The following is a 19,083-nucleotide window of genomic DNA, read 5'->3' as shown; positions in this document are numbered from 1 at the left end:
AAAATAAGATTTTCCGAAATTGTGAATCCTTTACGGCACACTAGTCCAATGGAATCATATGGAATATGCTCTGAATGCTTTTCTCCCCGTGTGGTGTGATTTCAAGATCTTGATTTAAATTGAGGTTTTATTCCGAGCAGCCTTGTTTAGCTATGAAGAACAAAGCACATATTGCTTGGGTTTCAAACCTTGTGTTTCTCTGTCGGCTATTCTTAAAATCTTAAGTCTAAGGGCAGCATGGTGGTGCAGTGGATAGCACTGCTGCTTCACTGCACCGAGGTCCCTGGTTCGATTCTGGCTCTGCGTCACTGTCTGTGTGGAATTTGCACATCCTCCCCGTGTTTGTGTGGGTTTCGTCCCCACGGCCCAAAGATGTGCAGGATAGGTGGATTGGCCACGTTAAATTGCCCATTAATTGGAAAAAAATAATTGGGTACTCTAAATTCATTTTAAAAAAAGTCTTGATGTCAAGACCAAAATTGTAAAGCACTTAAAGCAATTTTCAGCAAAATCGACTTATTAAAAAAAAAAGAAACTTGATTATCATAAAACTTACCTTAAAATGTTTCTCCTCATGCCACCTTGTCTCTTGTAGGGGGGGGGGGGGGGGGGGGGGGGGGGGGGGGGGGGGGGCAAGTGGCTTCTTGTCGGAGGGCAAGTGATTCTTAATATAGAGCCGAAATACATGAGCAGCATCTGTTGAGTTTTGTTTCCTTTCCCCCCCCCCGCCAAAATAAGTGATGAACTGTGGGTGTGATCTTGGCCATCTTTTTCCCGTTTACTATTGTTCCTTTTTATATAAATATAGAATTGCGTATTGTCACGAGTAGGCTTCAATGAAGTTACTGTGAAAAGCCCCAAGTCGCCACATTCCGGCACCTGTTCGGGGAGGCTGGTATGGGAATTGAACCGTGCTGCTGGCCTGCCTTGGTTTGCTTTAAAAGCCAGCGATTTAGCCCAGTGTGCTAAACCAGCCCATGAAGCCTACATTGAAAACTTGTTAATGGGGGAGATAAATCAGTCCATTGAAATATGACTGTCACAGAGGAGAGGGAAAAGTTAGTAAAACAGTCAATTCTCGATGCTTATTTGCTCATTTCACTTTTTTTCTGCAGTGATGATCTCTTCTCTCTGTCCTACTGCCCAAAGAAAACTCTGGTGGTGGGTGCTTCCTATGTGGCACTGGAATGTGCAGGGTTCCTTTGTAGCTTGGGATTGGACGTTACTGTGATGGTGCGCTCCATTCTTCTGCGTGGATTTGATCAAGAAATGGCAGGGAAAGTGGGAGCATATATGGAATCTCATGGGGTGAAATTTCTGAAGAAATATGTGCCAACTAAGGTAATGAAGCATGTTCTTAGCTGCATAATGTTTAAATTTTTCAGTTTTTAACTGTACAGGTACAAGCTTTGAAACCAGATGATGGGCAATACATTGTTTTTTTTATAATCTTTATTTCACAAGTAGGCTTACGTTAACACTGCAATGAAGTGAAAAGCCCCTAGTCGCCACATTCCGGCACCTGTTCTGGTAGACTGGGGAAGAATTCACAATGTCCAATTCTGAATTCTTTTTCTGGACTTGAGAGGAAACTGGAGCACCCGGAGGAAACCCACGCAGAAACGGGAGGACGTGCAGCCTCCGCATAGACAGTGACCTAAACTGGGAATCGAATCTGGGACCCTGGAGCTGTGAAGCAACATTGCTAACCACTGTGCTACCGTACCGTTCAGTTCCAGAGCGCCAGTTGGTGAAGGATAGAACAAAAACAATCCCTACCCACTTTTACATTTAGAGTACCTGTTAGCCCCAGCAGCCCAAATTTTCTGTCTATTTTCTGAGGGGACTTGGGTGAATTTCCAGTTATACCCATCACCTGCATGCAATTTAACCTACATTTAAAGTCTTATAAGCAGTCATTCTGTGTCAGGGGGCAGGGGGGGAGGAGATGGGGCAGCAAAAATCTAATATGACAAGTTCTAGAACATAGAAAAATACAGCACTGAACAGGCCCTTCGGCCCACGATGTTGTGCCGAACCTTTGTCCTAGATTAATCATAGATTATCATAGACTCCACAGTGCAGAAGGAGGCCACCCGGCCCACTGAGTCCGCACCGGCCCCCGGAAAGAGCACCCAATCCAAGGTCAACACCTCTACCCTATCCCAGTAACCCCACCCAACACAAAATGGCAATTTTGGACACTAAGGGTAATTTACCATGGCCAATCCACCTAACCTGCACATCTTTGGACTGTGGGAGTAAACCGGAGCACCCGGAGGAAACCCACGCACACACGGGGAGGATGTGCAGACTCCGCACAGACAGTGACCCAAGCCGGGAATCGAACCCTTTTAATATTTTTCAGAAAAATGTTCAGCCTAATGTTTTTAGGCCAGGCATCCTGGAAGTATTGGGAACATGGGGGAAGAAGGCCTGAAGCACTGGGATTGTTCAGTGATGTGAAGTTGTTGTCTGGAGGCTTGAGATTAGAGAAATAACTGAAGGGTATGAAGAAAGTCTAAAGAGAGATCCTCTGCCCCTATTGTTATGGTTTTGAATGGGACCAGGGGTTGCAATATTGGGATCTGCTGGGATCTAATAATCATGGAGGATGGGCAGCAGAGCAAGATTTAAAAAACTGGTTGGCACGGTAGCATAGTGGTTAGCACAATTGCTTCACAGCTCCAGGGTCCCAGGTTCGATTCCCGGCTTGGATTACTGTCTTTGCAAAGTCTGCATGTTCTCCCTGTGTGTGCGTGGATTTCTTCCGGGTGTTTTGGTTTCCTCCCACAATCCAAAGGTGTACAGGTTAGGGGGATTGGCCATGATAAATTGCCCTTAGTGTTGGGTGGGGTTACTGGGTCATGGGGATAGGGTGGAGGCATGTGTCATAACATACATCTCTGTATACAATGGAGTGCAGACAGGCAGTGATTGACACACAGGATGACCAGTAAGCACACCGAACAGAGCAGCCAATCACCAGACAGGACACTACCACTATAAAGCCAGAGGGCACTAGGTGTCCTGCTTTCTCTGGACCCAGCCACTGAGACAGTCAGAGTTCGTGAGCTAGCCAGTGCAAACACCATGCGGTAGCTAGTAAGTCTGGTCAGGCCAGTACTAGGTCTCCAGTCGTCAGTATAGTGTCAACCCACAGTTGAACATATATATTAGTTAAGACGTTAAATAAAATTGTGTTGCATCCTATCCAGTGTTAGAGGTCTGTCTCTCGCTACACTGCATCAAGTGCAGTCCACGTCGACCCAGCCTGTCTAACACATCATGGTACCAGTGAGTGATACTGCAATTTGACAGACCTACCTTGAGTGAATCAGAGTTGACCAGCAAGCAGCTATCCGGTGACATGGAAAACGTCCACCCTCCTCCGCAGCTCCACATCACCAGCAACCTCGGTGCAAATTGGAAGATCTCCAAACAAAAGTTCCTCCTATATATCGAAGCCACCGACCTCGAGGCTGCATCGGATGCCAGGAAGATCGCACTATTCCTCTCCACAGCGGGGGACCATGCCATCCACATTTACAACTCCCTTGCATTCGCTGAAGGTGAAGACAAGATTAAATTTAAAACAGTCCTGCTGAAGTTCAACAGCCACTGCGACATTGAGGTGAATGAGAGCTTTGAATGGTACATTTTCCAGCAGAGGCTTCAGGGTAAGAATGAACCTTTACAGTCCTTTCTGACCCATCTTCGCATCCTCGCACAGTCATGTAACTATGACTCGACAGCTGATTCCATGATCCGGCATCAGATCGCTTTCGGGGTCCACTCTGATTCCCTTCGCCAGCAGCTCCTGAAAGTCAAGCGGCTCACCCTCGCCATCGCGATGTGCTTTGTCCACGAACATGCTAACAATCGGTACTCCCACATCAGGGCGGCAGAGAATGCAAAGCTAGCCTCCCACGAGGCAGAACGGGTGCAGGCTATCTCACAAATGCAGGGCCTAAGCATTGACGAGAGTGGCCATTTTGCGCTCTTTTCCTGGGCCTCTGCGCATGCGTGCCACGACCGAGGGGACGGCGAGACCGACGACCAGACTGCGCAGGTGCAAATGTTCGACCGCACTGCGCATGCGCGATGACGTACGGAACGCGCTGACATTGGCGTCATGACATGTCTGAATTGTGGCTGCAGCAATGCCCGGCAAAGGCATGACGGTGTCTACAGTGTGGCAAGCTTGGCCACTACGCAGCCCTCTGCAGATCTGCTCTACTGCCCAGCAGCCAGCGATCCCAGCCACGGCGCAGACGTGTCCGTTCAATACAGCAAGGCATTCCAGATTCCGATCCCGACAGCCCAACAGATCCTGATGCTGAGTGCCTCAAATCCCCATACCGGGTGGGCATTATTACAAAGCATGCGCTGCCTTTCTCCAAGATAGTGAAGCACCTCTCGATCCTCAGCGTGGATCCCGACGACAAGTGGTGTGCTGTCCTCACAGTTAACAAAGCTCGCATCCGGTTCAAACTGGACACCGGCGCATCGGCGAACCTCATCTCGAAATCCGATCTCAACACCATCCGTGTCAGACCAAATATTCTTCCACCGGCCCGCCAGCTCCTTGACTACAATGGCAATGCCATAGCTGCCAGTGGCTCGTGCCAACTGAGTGTCCAATAAGTCAATTAAAGTGACGCTGCGGTTTGAGATTGTCGGACCTAACAGAGCATCCCTGCTCGGTGCTCGGGCCTGCAAGCTCCTGTACCTGGTCCAGCGAGTCCACACCATGTCATACCCACAGGTGACGGCCTCACCTGATGAAAACTTGCAGGCCGATATTGATGACATCATTACGCAGTACCACAGAGTGTTCGACGGAATGGGCATGCTCCCGTACCGATACAAAATCCTGCTCAAACCGAACGCCACCCCTGTAATTAATTCACCACGTCGGGTACCGGCACCCCTCAAGGATCGCCTCGAGCAGCAATTACAGGTCCTCCAGGACCAGGCTGGGTCAGCTCCATGGTCTGCTTCAAGAAGTCGTCAGGGCAGCTTCGGATCTGCATCGACCCCAAGGATCTAAACCGCAACATCATGCCGGAGCATTACCCGATACCAAAACGTGAAGAGTTGACCAGTGAGATGGCTCATGCCAAATTCTTAACGAAGCTGGACGCCTCCAAGGGATTCTGGCAAATACAGCTGGACGCATCCAGTCGCAAGCTGTGCATATTCGATACCCCTTTCCGTCGCTACTGCTACAACCGGATGCCCTTTGGCATCACCTCTGCCTCCGAGGTATTTCACCGCATCATGGAACAGATGATGGAGGGTACCGAGGGGGTGCGAGTGTATGTTGACAATGTCATCATCTGGTCCACCATTCACCAAGAACACATCGCTCGCCTCAAACAGGTATTCCAGAGAATCCATGAGCACGGTCTCCAACTCAAAAGGGCCAAGTGCTCGTTTGGTCAATCAGACATCAAATTCCTTGGTGACCACATCTCTCAGCCAGGCGTGCGGCCAGATGCTGACAAGGTTTCGGCGATCAACGCCATGAAGACCCCGGAGGTCAAGAAGGCGGTCCTCCGCTTTCTTGGAGTGGTGAACTTCCAAGGGAAATTCATTCCCAATATGGCGTCCCACACCACAGCCCTCCGCCATCTTGTCAAAAAGTTGACGGAATTCCAGTGGCTGCCCGTGCATGAGAAGGAATGGCGTGAGCTGAGGGCGAAGCTCACCACAGCCCCGGTTCTGGCGTTCTTCGACCCAACCAAGGAGACCAAGATATCCACTGACTCAAGCCAGGACGGCATTGGGGTGGTGCTCCTCCAATGGGATGACTCCTCGTTCTGGGCCCCAGTTGCGTATGCCTCCAAAGCCATGACGCCCACTGGGCAATGGTACGCTCAGATTGAGAAGGAATGCCTGGGCCTCCTAACGGGAATCGACAAGTTTCATGACTGTCTACAGCCTGCCAAAATTCACGGTAGAGACAGACCACAGGCCACTAGTCCACATAACCCAGAAGGACTTAAATGACATGAAGCCTCGGTTACAGCGAATCCTTCTTAGGCTACACCGCTGAGACAGTCAGAGTTCATGAGCGGTAGCTAGTAAGTCTGGTCAGGCTAGTACTAGGTCTCCGGTCAAGTCAGTATAGTGTCAACCCGCAGTTGAACATGTATATTAGTTAAGATGTTAAATAAAATGGTGTTGCATCTTATCCAGTGTTAGAGGTCTGTCTCTCGCTACACTGCATCAAGTGCAGTCCATGTCGACCCAGCTTGCCTAACACATCAGCTTGGGTAGGGTGCTCTTTCCAAGAGCCAGTGCAGACTCGATGGGCCGAATGGCCTCCTCCTGCACTGTAAATTCTATGATGTGGTGTAGAAAGATGGGCCATGAGCTACCGCTGACAACCTATCTGGTCCAACCATGTGTCCCCCCATCACCCATCAATCAGTTCCTGTATTTACTGCTTAAAAACGAATTGGCAGGAATTAAAAGACTATGTGTGGCATTTGTTTGTATCGCAAGAGTCCCTACATGCACAAAGAGGCCAGTTGGCCTGTTGAGTTTGCACCGACCCTCCGAGGTCTTACCTAGGCCCATGCCCTATTCCCATATCCCACCTAACCGTTGGGCACTAAGGGAAATTTAGAATGGCCAATCCACCTAACCTGTGGATTGTGGGAAGAAACCGGAGCAGCCGGAGGAAACCCAAGCAGACGGGGAGTGTATAAACTCCACGCACAGTTACCCTAGGTTGGAATTGAATCCGGGTTCCTGGAACTGAGACAGCAGTGCTAACCACTGTGACACGCTGCCACCCGGGAGGAACCTCTTGTAAAGCCTTGTTTTCCGTTGCAGTTTCTATCCTTTTTTGCTTTTAACTTTTGTATCTAGACAGTTACTGAAACACCCCCAGTTCAAGGTGCTACATGGTTTAGTCCAAGGTGACCTCCAAGACATTGCGCTCTTTGGTTTAGTCCAGTAACGTCATATTTTGATGAACTTGGCTGGCAGCCATTTGGCTACTTCCATTTCCTTGTCTGGCCTGGTGATTAAAACAGTCTCTCTAACATGACCGTCTAGTGAGCGAGATGGTGGAGGTGGACAGGGAATATTCGAGGGTGCCCACCGTGGCGGGATTGGCGAGGAGGAAAAAGTTGCAGGGACAATTTGACAGGCTGACAACGGAGAGGGCAGTAAGGCAACTCCATAGGGCAAGAGGGGTGCAATATGAGTATGGGGAGAAGGCGAGCCGCATGCTGGCGCACCAGCTGCGGAGGCAGGCTGCGTCCAGGGAAATATTGAAGATCCGGGCTGGGGATGTGGTGTCAGAGCCAGGGAAGATAAATGAGGCATTTCGAGAGTATTGCCAGGGACTTTATGAGGCAGACCCAGGAGGAGAGGAGGGGGACATGGGGTGGTTTATGGACAAGCTGGAATTTCCCCAGGTGGAAGAAGCAAAGAGGCAGGTGTTGGAGGAGCCCCTGGGGCTGAGGGAGGTGCTGGATAGTATCAGGAGTATGAAGTCGGGGAAAGCCCCTGGGCCGGATGGGTACCCGGTAGAATTTTATAAGGAATTTGCGTCTGACCTGGCATCCCATCTGTTGGGGGCGTTTAATGAAGCACTGGAGAAGGGGGAGTTGCCGGAGACGATGAAGCAGGTAGTAATCACACTAATACCAAAAAAAGGAATGATCCGGTGGAATGTGGGTCGTATAGACCCATATCACTATGGAACACGGATGTGAAAGTATTGGCTAATTTGTTTGCGGGGAGGATGGAGGATTGTGTCCCGGGGGTGGTTGTAGAAGATCAGACATGCTTCGTGAAGGGCAGGCAGCTTGCGAGTAATATAAGACGGCTGTTGAATGTGATGATGAATCCGCCAAGAGCTCTGGTACCGGAAGTAGTGGTGTCCATGGACGAGGAGAAAGCATTTGATTGGGTGGAGTGGCAGTACTTGTTCAAAGTTTTGGGACGGTTTCGATTTGTAGCATGGGTGTGGTTGCTGTATGTGGCGCCAAAAGGACGAATGATATGAGCTCACATGGGTACAAGGCAGCGGTGCCCGCTGTCACTGCTGCTGTTTAGCGCTGGCCATAGAGCCATTGGCGATGGCTCTCGGGGTTGGCAGAGTGGCAGGGGATAATGAGGTGACAGAGGGAGCATCGGGTGTCGCTCTATGCCGATGACCTCTTGCTGTATATTTCGGATCCGTTGGAGAGTATGGGAAGGATTATGGGATACAAGCTGAATGTAGGGAAAAGCGGGGTTTTCCCGGTGAATGAGTTGGCACAGCGGGCTAATTTAGTCGGGGATGCCATTTATGGTAGCGAAGGATAGTTTAAGTACTTGGGGATTCAGGTAGCGAGGGAAGGGATGGGGCTCCATAAGTGGAAGCTGTTGGAGGAGGCCAGGGAGGATCTTAAAAGGTGAGATACATTGCCCTTAACGTTGGCGGGGAGGGTCCAAGTGGTGAAAATGAATATTCTGCCGAGGTTCTTGTTTATCTTTCAGGATCTCCCGATCTTTATACCAAAGGCCTTTTTTCGGAAAGTGGACACAATCATCTCTGACCTTGTATGGGCGGGAAAGGTGCCGAGGGTGGGGAGAACCCTGCTACAGAGGCAGTAGGGGGGTTGGCGTTACCAAACCTGCTTCATTATTATTGGGCAGCGAATGTGGACATGGTGCGGCGGTGGTGTGAAGGAGAAGGGGTAAAGTGTTAGGATGGAAGAGGAATCTTGTAAGGGGTCTAGTTTGAGGGCTCTGGTGACGGCAGCATTGCCAATGGCTCCGAGTAGGTATTCAGGGAGCCCAGTGCTGCAGTCCACGGTGAAGATATGGAATCAGCTGAGGAGGCATTTTAGGGTGGAAGGGATGTCTGCTAACGCCGCTGTGCGAGAATCATGGGTTTGAGCCGGGGGGGCTGGATAGTGTATACAGGAGGTGGAGGGAAGTGGGGCTGGTCAAGGTGAAGGATTTGTATTTGGAGGAAGGGTTCACCAGTCTGGAGGAGCTAAGGGAGAGGATAGAGTTGCCGAGGGGTAGTGAGTTCAGGTATGTATAGGTTAGGGACTTTGCATGAAAGGCCTGGAAGGGGTTCCTTAGATTGCCGGGATACACCCTGCTGGAGCGACTGCTGCTTCCGGATGTGGAAGGGTAGGGAAGAATTGGGGATATATACAAGTGGCTGGGGGAGCAGGGAGGCGAGCGGGTGGTGAAGATAAAGGAGAAATGGGCAGTGGAGTTGGGAATGGAGATCAATTGGGGAGTATGGAGTGAGGCACTGCGAAGGGTAAATGGGACATCCTCTTGTGCAAGGATGAGTCTGATAAAGTTTAAGGTGGTGCACAGGGTGCATATGACTCGGGTGAGAATGAGTGGGTTCTTTCAGGGGGTAGCAGGTGAGTGTGAGAGATGTGGGCGGGGGCCAGCGAATCATGCGCACATGTTTTGGGGTTGTGAAAAATTGGGAAGATTCTGGGCGGGAGTGTTCGCGGTCTTAGCCAGGATAGTGGAGGAGGAGGTGGACCCAGACCTTTGGTGACGATATTTGGGGTTTTAGAGAAACCGGAGCTCATGGAGAGGAGGAAGGCCGATGTCACAGCCTTTGCCTCTCTGATTGCATGGTGGCGAATTTTGCTGGAGTGACGGTCGGCATCGCCACCGGGGGTAGCAGCATGGTTGGGTGACGTATGACTTCCTGCGGTTAGAGAAGATAAAGTATGAGTTAAAGGGCTCCGCAGGGAAGTTTGAGAAAAGGTGGGGGGTGTTTGTGACCCATGTTTGAGGAGCTGCTCGTCGCAGGGGGGTTCGGGGAGGGGTGATGGGGAGGGGGGGTGTGAAAAAGGAGAGAAATCTGTACAAACTGTATAGTTGATTGTTGGGAAGAATGTTTCCCTGGGTGTTTATTTGCTTAACCTACTATGATACAAGTTTGAATAAAATGCATTTAAATAAACAGTCTCTCTAGCTAACCAGTGGAAGTTTACTCTCTGTTTGAAAGACTGAGGAAGGCCCAGTCTGATATCTCTCTCTTGAGACCTCTAAAGGTATTGAAGAAAATACATTTTTTCTCTCACTACACCACAGTTAGTTAATACCTGCAGAATTACAGGCCAGTGGTTGCGAGGCAGAGTAGATGGAAAACCCTATTTTAAATTCTTGAGGAGAGAACCTTAATTTTACCTGTGTGAGACAGAGCCAGACTCATGGGGGGGGGGTCTTCAGTGTGAAGTCCCAGGTTGCTAAAAGTGGAAGTGACTCTGCAGAAGAATTCCTGCAAGGCCTGATTGACAAACCAGAAGGTCCGATCCAACCTGTGGGTTTCATCGCTTCGCATCCCTGGAAGATGCCGTCTACAAAGGCTGCAATCTCAGCAGCAAAGATACTCCTCTCACTTCTCTTTATAATCTCCATTATTTTGATCCCTTCCCCACTATGTGTGTCTCGTGTGTATGTGGGTGGAGGGTGGAATGGTGCAGGGGGGAATAATTTGATGAGCAAACAATTGTTCTATTATCTTTATCTCATCTTTTGTTGTAAATAAACAGTGATTTTGTGTTTTGCTTACAAATCTGGTGCCTGTAAGTCATTAGAGAAGTCAAAGGTCTCGGAAACTATATACAAATTATTGGTTAATCAATTTATGTTGGGACCCCTGATCCTATGGGGTTAGAATTGACCTTGCACTAGCCCAGGGTCTCGTAAAACACCCTTAAAGTTCATAAGTATTGGTCAGTTTGCCAACTTTTCTAAATTGTCATGTCATCAAATTAGTTTAAAACTCCAAATCATTCTTCTTGCATTTTCCAAGCTTTCTATACAACTGCCGTATGCCTCAGGTTTGTTACCCAATTTGTTTTTGTAGATTGAGCAGCTGGAGGCTGGAACACCTGGAAAACTTAAAGTGACTGCAAGGGCCACAATAAGTACAGAGGTCATTGAGGAAGAATACAACACTGTGAGTGCAATGCTTTTTGCTATTCATCTGTTTTAATAGACAAGGTGTTGCAGAAATAGAAGTATAAAATGGTGCTTGAACAAAAACAATTTATATCGTGACTATCAAAATACCACGGTGCAGCACGGTAGCACAGTGGTTAGTGCTGTTGCTTCACGGCGCCAGGGTCCCAGGTTCGATTCCCGGCTTGGGTCACTGTCTGTGCGGAGTCTCCACGTTCTCTCCGTGTCTGCGTTGGTTTCCTCCCACAAGTCCCGAAAGACGTGCTGTTAGATGGATTGAACATTGAGTTCTCCCTCCGTGTACCCGAACAGGTGCCGGAATGTGGCAACTCGGGGATTTTCACAGTAACTTCATTGCTGTGGTAATGTAAGCCTACTTGTGACTAAGATTATTATTATTATTACCACTCCAACTGCCCTCAACATTTAAAGAATTCAATTTCATGTCAGTGTATTTGGCAAAAAAAACCTTTGGGTTATTTTTGTTCTAAGGACACAGATGTTTTGTTTGGAAGTTCACAGGAGTGGGAGGAGACCATTTGGCCCTTCGAACCTGCTCCGCCATTCATTATGATCTTGACTGATCATCCAACTCCATAACCTGAATCCATCTTCCCCCATATCCTTTGATCCCCTTTGCCCCAACTGCTTTATCTGATTGCTTCTTGAAAACATACAATGTTTTGGCCTCAACTACTTTGTGGTAGAGAATTCTACAGACTCGCCACTCTGGGTGAAGAAATTTCTCCTCATCCTAAATGATGTACCCCATATCCTCAGATTGTGACCCTTGGTTCTGGACACCCCCACCATCAGGAACATCCTTCTTGCATCTACCTTGTCTAGTCCTGTTATAATTTGATAGGTTTTGATGAGATCCCATCTCAGTCTTCTGAACTCCACCGAATCCATTCCTAACCGACTCGATGTCTCCTCATATGTCCGTCCTGCCACCCCAGGAATCAGTCTGGTAAACCTTTCTTGCTCCCTCTAGAGCAAGAGCATCCTTCCTTGGATAAGGAGACCGAAACTGCACACACTATTCCAGATGTGGCCACCAAGGTATAATTGCAGCAAGATATCTCTGCTCCTGTACTCTAATCCTCTTGCTATGAAGGCCAACATACCATTTGTCTTTAACGCCTGCAGCACCTGCATGCTTACCTTCAGCGACTGGTGCACGAGGACACCCAGGTCTCTTGCATTCCCATCTGCTAATTTATTACCACTCAGCTAATAGTCTACCTTCCCGTTTTTGCTACCAAAGTGCATAACCTCACATTTATCCAAATTATTATGTATCTGCCCACTCACTCAACTTGTCCCAGTTACACTGAAGTATCTCTGCATCCTTCTCACAGCTCACCCTCCCAGCCAACTTGAAATGAAATGAAAATCGCTTATTGTCACAAGTAGGCGTCAAATGCAGTGACTGTGAAAAGCCCCTAGTCGCCACATTCCGGCGCCTGTTCAGGGAGGCTGATACGGGAATCGAACCGTGCTGCTGGCCTGCCTTGGTCTGCTTTCAAAGACAGCGATTTAGCCCTGTGCTAAACAGCCCCAGTAACTTGTGTCATCTGCAAATTTGGAGATATGACATTTTGTTCCCTCATCTAAATCATTAATATATATTGTGAAAAGCTGGGGTCCCAGCACTGATCCCAGTGGCACCCACTAGTACTGCCTGATATTTCGACACAAGCAGCTAATACCTCTGCATTCTTTGTGTGAATCTACTCTGGATATATCAGATTATCTAACTGGGTTGCAGGGATAGGGTGGAGGTGTGGGCTTGGGTAGGGTGCTCTTTCCAAGAGCCGGTGCAGACTCGAAAGGCCAAATGGCCTCCTTCTGCACTGTAAATTCTATGATTCTGTGGAAGGGGAGTCCAGATGGATGCTGTGTTCACATGGCACAAACAGGATTACAGTGGGAGAAGTTTTTAGTTGCCACAGTGCTAGGCCCAGTCATGTATAACCTGGTCTCATTAAGATTAGTTAACTCCAAATCAACCAGTGATCAGATGGGGAGAAAAGGGTGTCACAGAGGGAGTTAGGGATTCAGCACACAAGTTTGCCTATCCTTGTAAATAGCACCAGCTGCAATGCTGCTGCTTCTTGCGCTACATGTGTGTAAAGTCAATGTTTTGATAAGATGTAAAAAAAAAAATAGCCTAGTTGTGTAGCTATTCAATTGAATGTACAAAATGGGGACAGGAATAATGTAATTTAAGAGAACTGTAGCTCCATTTGATCTAGTTAATTGCAAATCCATTACATTTAAAAATAATTTTTAAAAATTGAAAGTGCCCAATTTCTCCCCCCCCCCCCCCCCCCCCCCCCCCCCCCAAATTAAGGGGCAATTTTGCATGGCCAATTCACCTACCTGCACATCTTTGGGTTGTGCAAACGCCACACGGACAGTGACCAGGGATCAGGATTGACCCCGGGTCCTCTGTGCAGTGAGGCAGCAGTGCTAACCTCTACATTTTGAAAGGTACAGTAGTCAGTCATGTAACGTGGGCATTGTTGGCTTGACCAGCATTGATTGCCTGTCCCCAAATACCCTTAAGAAGATGAAATTGGATCATGTTTGATCCATGAATAGCTATGGTAATTTGGCACTTCTCCCCGGTGTAAATTTAGATTGAGATGATTGATGTGCTGGGCATCTAGAGGGCAAGGGTTCAGAATAACTAACTATTTAAATAGTGGTTTTATTTCTGATTGGAGAAGTACCCTAGTTTCCGAGTAAACCTGAATGAATGATACATTTATTTTAAAAATTTCCCTGTTTGTCATTAATGGCCTCGAGGGGTATGGGAAATTGTCTTTAATAATTAACCAGGAACCGTGATACTGGCTTTCCTCTTTAGGTGTTAGTCGCCGTGGGACGTGATGCTTGCACCAAGTACATTGGCCTAGACAAGATTGGCGTTCATCTCAATGAAAAGTAAGTTGTGTTTCTTACAAAATTAAAGTTGGTAGTAAAATTGTTGAAGCTGAGACTGGTCTGCAAATATTGGGGAAAAAGCTGGAATTCAGATTGGGGGATCGCAGGTGGGGAGAAGTCTAATAGTTTCATTCAAATTTTCTGTCAAATGTAAATTTCCTTCTAAATGGCACAGTACTTTGTTGCTCGTTCTGGGTGAGTGTGCTTAACACTCGATTTGGCTCTGTTTCGTTACTTAGCTTTGGAGTCACCAGGTATCATTAAGATACCGCCACAAGTTTCAAGGTCAAGTTCAAAGCAATAAAACCATACACCAATTAGTAAGTTCAAACAAATGAGTTTATTATATTACAATTATAATCTACTCATGCACACGCTAAGATGACTAAACTATTCCTACCACTAAATAGACCAATACTTATCTGAATAAGGAACTGCCGGATCAGGGAGACAATGGCCTCTTGCTCTGCACTGGGTCCGTAGACTTCAGATTGGTACGGGTTAAAAAGGGTCAGGAGTGTCTATCTCTGGTAGCGATCGTTGTGAGACGTTTACTTGCTGGCGGCTGCTGTCCGAACCTCTCCTCTCTCTCTCGGTCAAGGTCTTCTTCGGTAAAGGCTGGTCGAGAGGGCTGGTCAAGAGAGGAGGGCTGGTCAAGAAGAACAAACTGAGTTTGGGACCTGTCTCTTAAAGGTCCCAGGGCTTTGCGCCCTTTTGGGCGGACCCTCTATCTGCCGGGGATCGATTGGGTCTCTTCCCAATCGATTTGTTTGAATCCCCCCCAATACTGAGGCTGTCCCTCGACTACTGGGCGGGCCTTCAGGTGCTTTGTCTTCGAACCCTGCTGGTGCCGGGGTGTCTGGCTTCCCAGACAATGTTGCAATCACTTCCCTATTTGTGTCCTTTGTCCCTGGGATCGTTCCATTACTATGCTAACTGTCCCGGAGATTGCTTCATTAGTATGCGGAATGTTCGTTTCGGTGCTCTCTGCTCTCTTAGCAGACAGAATCCACAGTGGCTTGTTGCAGCCTGCTTGTGCTGCAAACTTTGTCCATTTTACCCTGCAAGCTTTGCGTTCCTCCATTTTGTCTTGAGGGAATGGCCAACTTCGGTGGCTACACTTTGCATGGATAAACATGGACTCAAAGTACTTTCAAAGCTACAGTTCTGTGTTGCAAGATTTCCAAACAGCAGAGGTCAATTCTGTCGGCAGCATTTTTATTGATCCTGTACCATTCTGGGCTGTAATTTGCGTGTATGTAGCAGAGGAAGTGTCTGCTTCTGAATCAAGTCTTTATTTATGTAAGATTTGGGTTTTTTCCTCCTCCTTGCCAAATCTCTCTTTATCAGTAATCAAATTGAGGCACTTCCCCACCTTCTGTGTGGTTGGCCAAACATTATGTGGAGTTGTTCGTCAGTGGGGAGAGGGCCAAGCTCCTCATTTTCCATCAGGATACTTATAACTGCTGTCTAAAGTATAGCTGTTAACGCCCTTTAAATGGGTGGTATAAGTGTAAAATTAGTTTACTGCTCACTCTTTCCCACCCCCCCTTCCCCATATCCCTTTTGTTTTGTTTCTCCATGGTAAGAGAACTGTAGATTCAAAATTCTGTGCACGTGGGAATATTATCATGCAGTTTGATAGCTCAAATTTTGCAAAAGCATATTGAACGCATATACACAGTTTAAAAAAAAAATAATAATTTAGAGTACTATGGTGAATGTAACTTGGTAATTCACATTGTATCGTTGTAAACGCACTAGCGTTATCCGACCACTAGGGGGAGTAGCACTGGGAATGCTCAGGAGTTTGTACAGGGTTCCACCCTTGGCTCCGCCCACGACTCCTCCCCCTTGTGCTGCTGTATAAATACCCTTGTCCAGAGTCAGCCTGCAATTCACCGAGAGTTCATCAACGGGTAACAGGCTGGCTCTGTAGTAAGTAGATTAAAACCACTGTTCATATCGGAAAGCATGTGTCTGGTGAATTGATGGTTCCATCAAATACCCAATCAATTTTTTCCAATTAAGGGGCAATTTAGCGTGGCCAATCCACCTAGCCTGCACATCTTTTGGTTGTGGGGGCGAAACCCACACAAACACGGGGAGAATGTGCAAACTCCACACGGACAGTGACCCAGAGCTGGGATCGAACCTGGGACCTCGGCGCCGTGAGACAACAAGGCTCACCCATTGTGCCACCGTGCTGCCCAAGCATATACACAGTTGATCATCACTGACAAAGCTTGTGCCATAAGGTTTACATATATATGGCATTTTATTTAACTTTATTTACTTTAGAACAGTGACTCGGATGTAATGACCTAGCTCCCCTTTATTTAGCTCTCCCTGTAAACGCCATTTGAAATGAAATGAAAATCGCTTATTGTCACGAGTAGGCTTCAATGAAGTTACCGTGAAAAGCCCCTAGTCGCCACATTCCGGCGCCTGTTCGGGGAGGCTGGTATGGGAATTGAACCGTGCTGCTGGCCTGCCTTGGTCTTTAAAAGCCAGCGATTTAGCCCAGTGTGCTAAACCAGCCCCTGGTTCAAATCCAAATATAATGACTTTTCAATAAGGAGCAAATCAAACTAGGCTTTCTTGAGTCGAAGAAAGAGTAAGTTTATCAGTTACTAAACCTGAAAACAAAAATACGAAGACACACAAATGTGCGCACAAATCTCAGAAGTAACTGAACATTGTAGCTGTTTGACATTGCAGAAGTTTGATGTTTTAAAAATAAATCCTGCCACTGCACTGTAGGAACTCACCAAGGCTTCTTAGGCAGCACCAAACCCATGATCGCTAACGTCTAGGTCTAGGTAAAGTCACCGAAGTCCTAGATGACCATAGGCTACTTTTCCCTTTTGAGGAGGAGAGCTGACTGGTGGTGGTTTAACCTGAGGTTAAACCACCTGCCGGTTTACCATCTCGAATGACAAAGGCAATAGGTACGTGGGAACACCACCCAGGTACCTGGGAACACCGCCGCCTGGACATTTCTCACCACTCGCCATCCAAAATTATATTGCCATCCTCCACTGTCAAAAATCCCTGAACTCCCTTCCTAACAGCACTGGGTGTACTTACACCTCCAGGACTACAGCGGTTCAAGAAGACAGCTCAGCACCATCTTCTCGAGGGCAATCTAGAGATGGCAATAAATGCTGGCCTTGCCAGCGACACCCCCATCCTGTAAATTAATTTTATAAAAGTTGAATTGAAGTTCAGATAACTGCACCATGCTGGAGACAACCATCGCTTCAGAGAAAGATAGATTTTTTTACTGCTTCAGTTTTTCCAGATGAATTTAATGACCTATCTCTGTCTGACTTGGCAAATCTCTTCCTAAAGCTGCCTAGCGGTGTGTTTCATGAAAGGAATTAATTCCCATGTTTTGTAGTTAACGAAGGGCGGGCGGGAAATGTGCTCCATGTAATCACATTTTTGATCCTTTAGCTCAAACCTTTGACGCATTCAGATTGTTGAAACCAACAGGAAATGGGATTATTTCATCCTCCATGGGGTGTTGAATATTTGTTGGATGTCTTTGCTGCTGATTAAAATTCAGCACTTAACATTTTTAAAGTTGTCTTTTCAAGAGTCCCTTTTTGAAGTTGACTGTGAGCCCCCCACAAATGCTAAATTCCATGCAAGTTGCCAGGGCAGGCCTGCAGTGCAATCCAGAGAGGAACTGCCCAGAAAAGTGGTCAATTTACAATACCAGACATCAAACATTGCCATCTTTGGTCACTGTCTTTTCTTATATTTTAAAAAATGGATCCTCTTTAAACAGTTCAATATTATTCTGGTGCTGACAAAATTATGGATAGATCTGTCACAATTTCCTGCTGTCGTAACAATGAGCAGATAGCGAATTCTTTGTGTGTGTGTGTGTGTACACCGCAACGAGACAAGTGACTAACCGCTCAATAAACATTACTGAGAAAGTAATTGGTCACTTTTTAACGTTTCCTCTGATATCTTTCCCACTGCAATAGAGGGGTTCTGCATTGTTGATATGCCAACGTGGATCATGTCCAGGAGTGTGCGTTGAACCCAGAATCTTCCGACTGTGTTATGAACTAAACCTGGCTGATGGTCTTTGTACTTAAAAAAAAAACATTTTATGTTGGAGCACAGATAATGCACTCGGGCAGGCCTCCAGTACTTCACCCAAACAACCGTCTTGTTGTTTACTTGTCAGTAGTTTGCAGGAAGTGAGTGATTAGACAGTTGACCTATGAAGGATAGCAATCAGAAACTTGCCCCATAAGGCATAGGAGCAGCATTAGGCCACTCGGCCCATTGAGTCTGCTCCACCATTCAGTCATGGCTGATATCACGATAGGACACTGCTGTTAATTGTGGTTTCCATCACCCTATCTCATGCCTGGTTTTGCGGTCACGACTGTAATTGAGTTGATTACTTAATTCCTAATTTTTGTGTGAGAATTTGATATGTGAATATCCACCCTTGCACCTTGTGAATGAAATGCATTTTCAATGTTCTAGGATTTCAATGAAATATTTTGGCAGGTGCCAGGTTTCGCTACTAAGAGTTCTCATTTTCTTTCCCGTCACCTTAACTCATTTCCATTATCTTGAAGGTACATATTATATTGTGAAGTCTTCTAATTAGTAGCTAATCTGTGAAATAAAAGGGCAGTGTAAACAGTGACTTGTGCCAAAAAAAAGGAGAAAAAAATTGTGTTGCCCTTGAATTGTTTATGATTAGATTTGGATTTCATTTGATAAATGTCCCCTTTTTGCAGAGGTAGGATGACTTGGCAGTTTTAAATTTGGCTGCAATCCTATTTCTATTGGGGAACGCCCAATAACAAAGCTGAAGTCAGTTGTTTGTGAGACTTCCATTGAGGTGACATCTGGTGTTGAGAGGCTTCTGCTGTAAAGCAAGTCACCTCTAAAGTTATTTGAAATTCCACATGCTGCTGACACTAGCTCCTCAGGTGTACTTTCTGCTTAGTTCATTTCTGCAATCCTAGTTATGACACTGGCATTGCAGAAGGCGTACAAAGTTTTCATGTAACTTTATTCACTAGGAAATATGTCCATAAGTGCAACTTTAGTTCCCCCAAATATGGCTATGCTATACTTATTTTAGTTCAGCTTGATATGAAGCTAGTGATTATAGATCTGTTACTGACAAATGAG

The 19,083-nt window shown here is 46.9% G+C and overlaps 1 protein-coding gene across 1 annotated transcript in view; it reads left to right on the top strand.

The window, feature by feature from the left end:
* The window catches only part of txnrd3 (thioredoxin reductase 3), a 79,213-nt gene that overhangs the window by 40,420 nt on the left and 19,710 nt on the right, over nucleotides 1-19,083 (top strand). Inside the window, exons 9-11 of the mRNA XM_038812132.1 lie at nucleotides 1,116-1,341; nucleotides 10,862-10,954; nucleotides 13,832-13,908. Of these exons, the coding sequence (XP_038668060.1) occupies nucleotides 1,116-1,341; nucleotides 10,862-10,954; nucleotides 13,832-13,908 (396 nt within the window). The remainder of the gene's footprint in view (nucleotides 1-1,115; nucleotides 1,342-10,861; nucleotides 10,955-13,831; nucleotides 13,909-19,083) is intronic.

Source organism: Scyliorhinus canicula, chromosome 11 (genome assembly GCF_902713615.1).
Source record: "Scyliorhinus canicula chromosome 11, sScyCan1.1, whole genome shotgun sequence".
Classification (NCBI taxonomy): Eukaryota; Metazoa; Chordata; class Chondrichthyes; order Carcharhiniformes; family Scyliorhinidae; genus Scyliorhinus; species Scyliorhinus canicula.
Note: the sequence above shows the minus strand (reverse complement) of the source record. Positions and strands in the feature narration are given on the sequence as shown.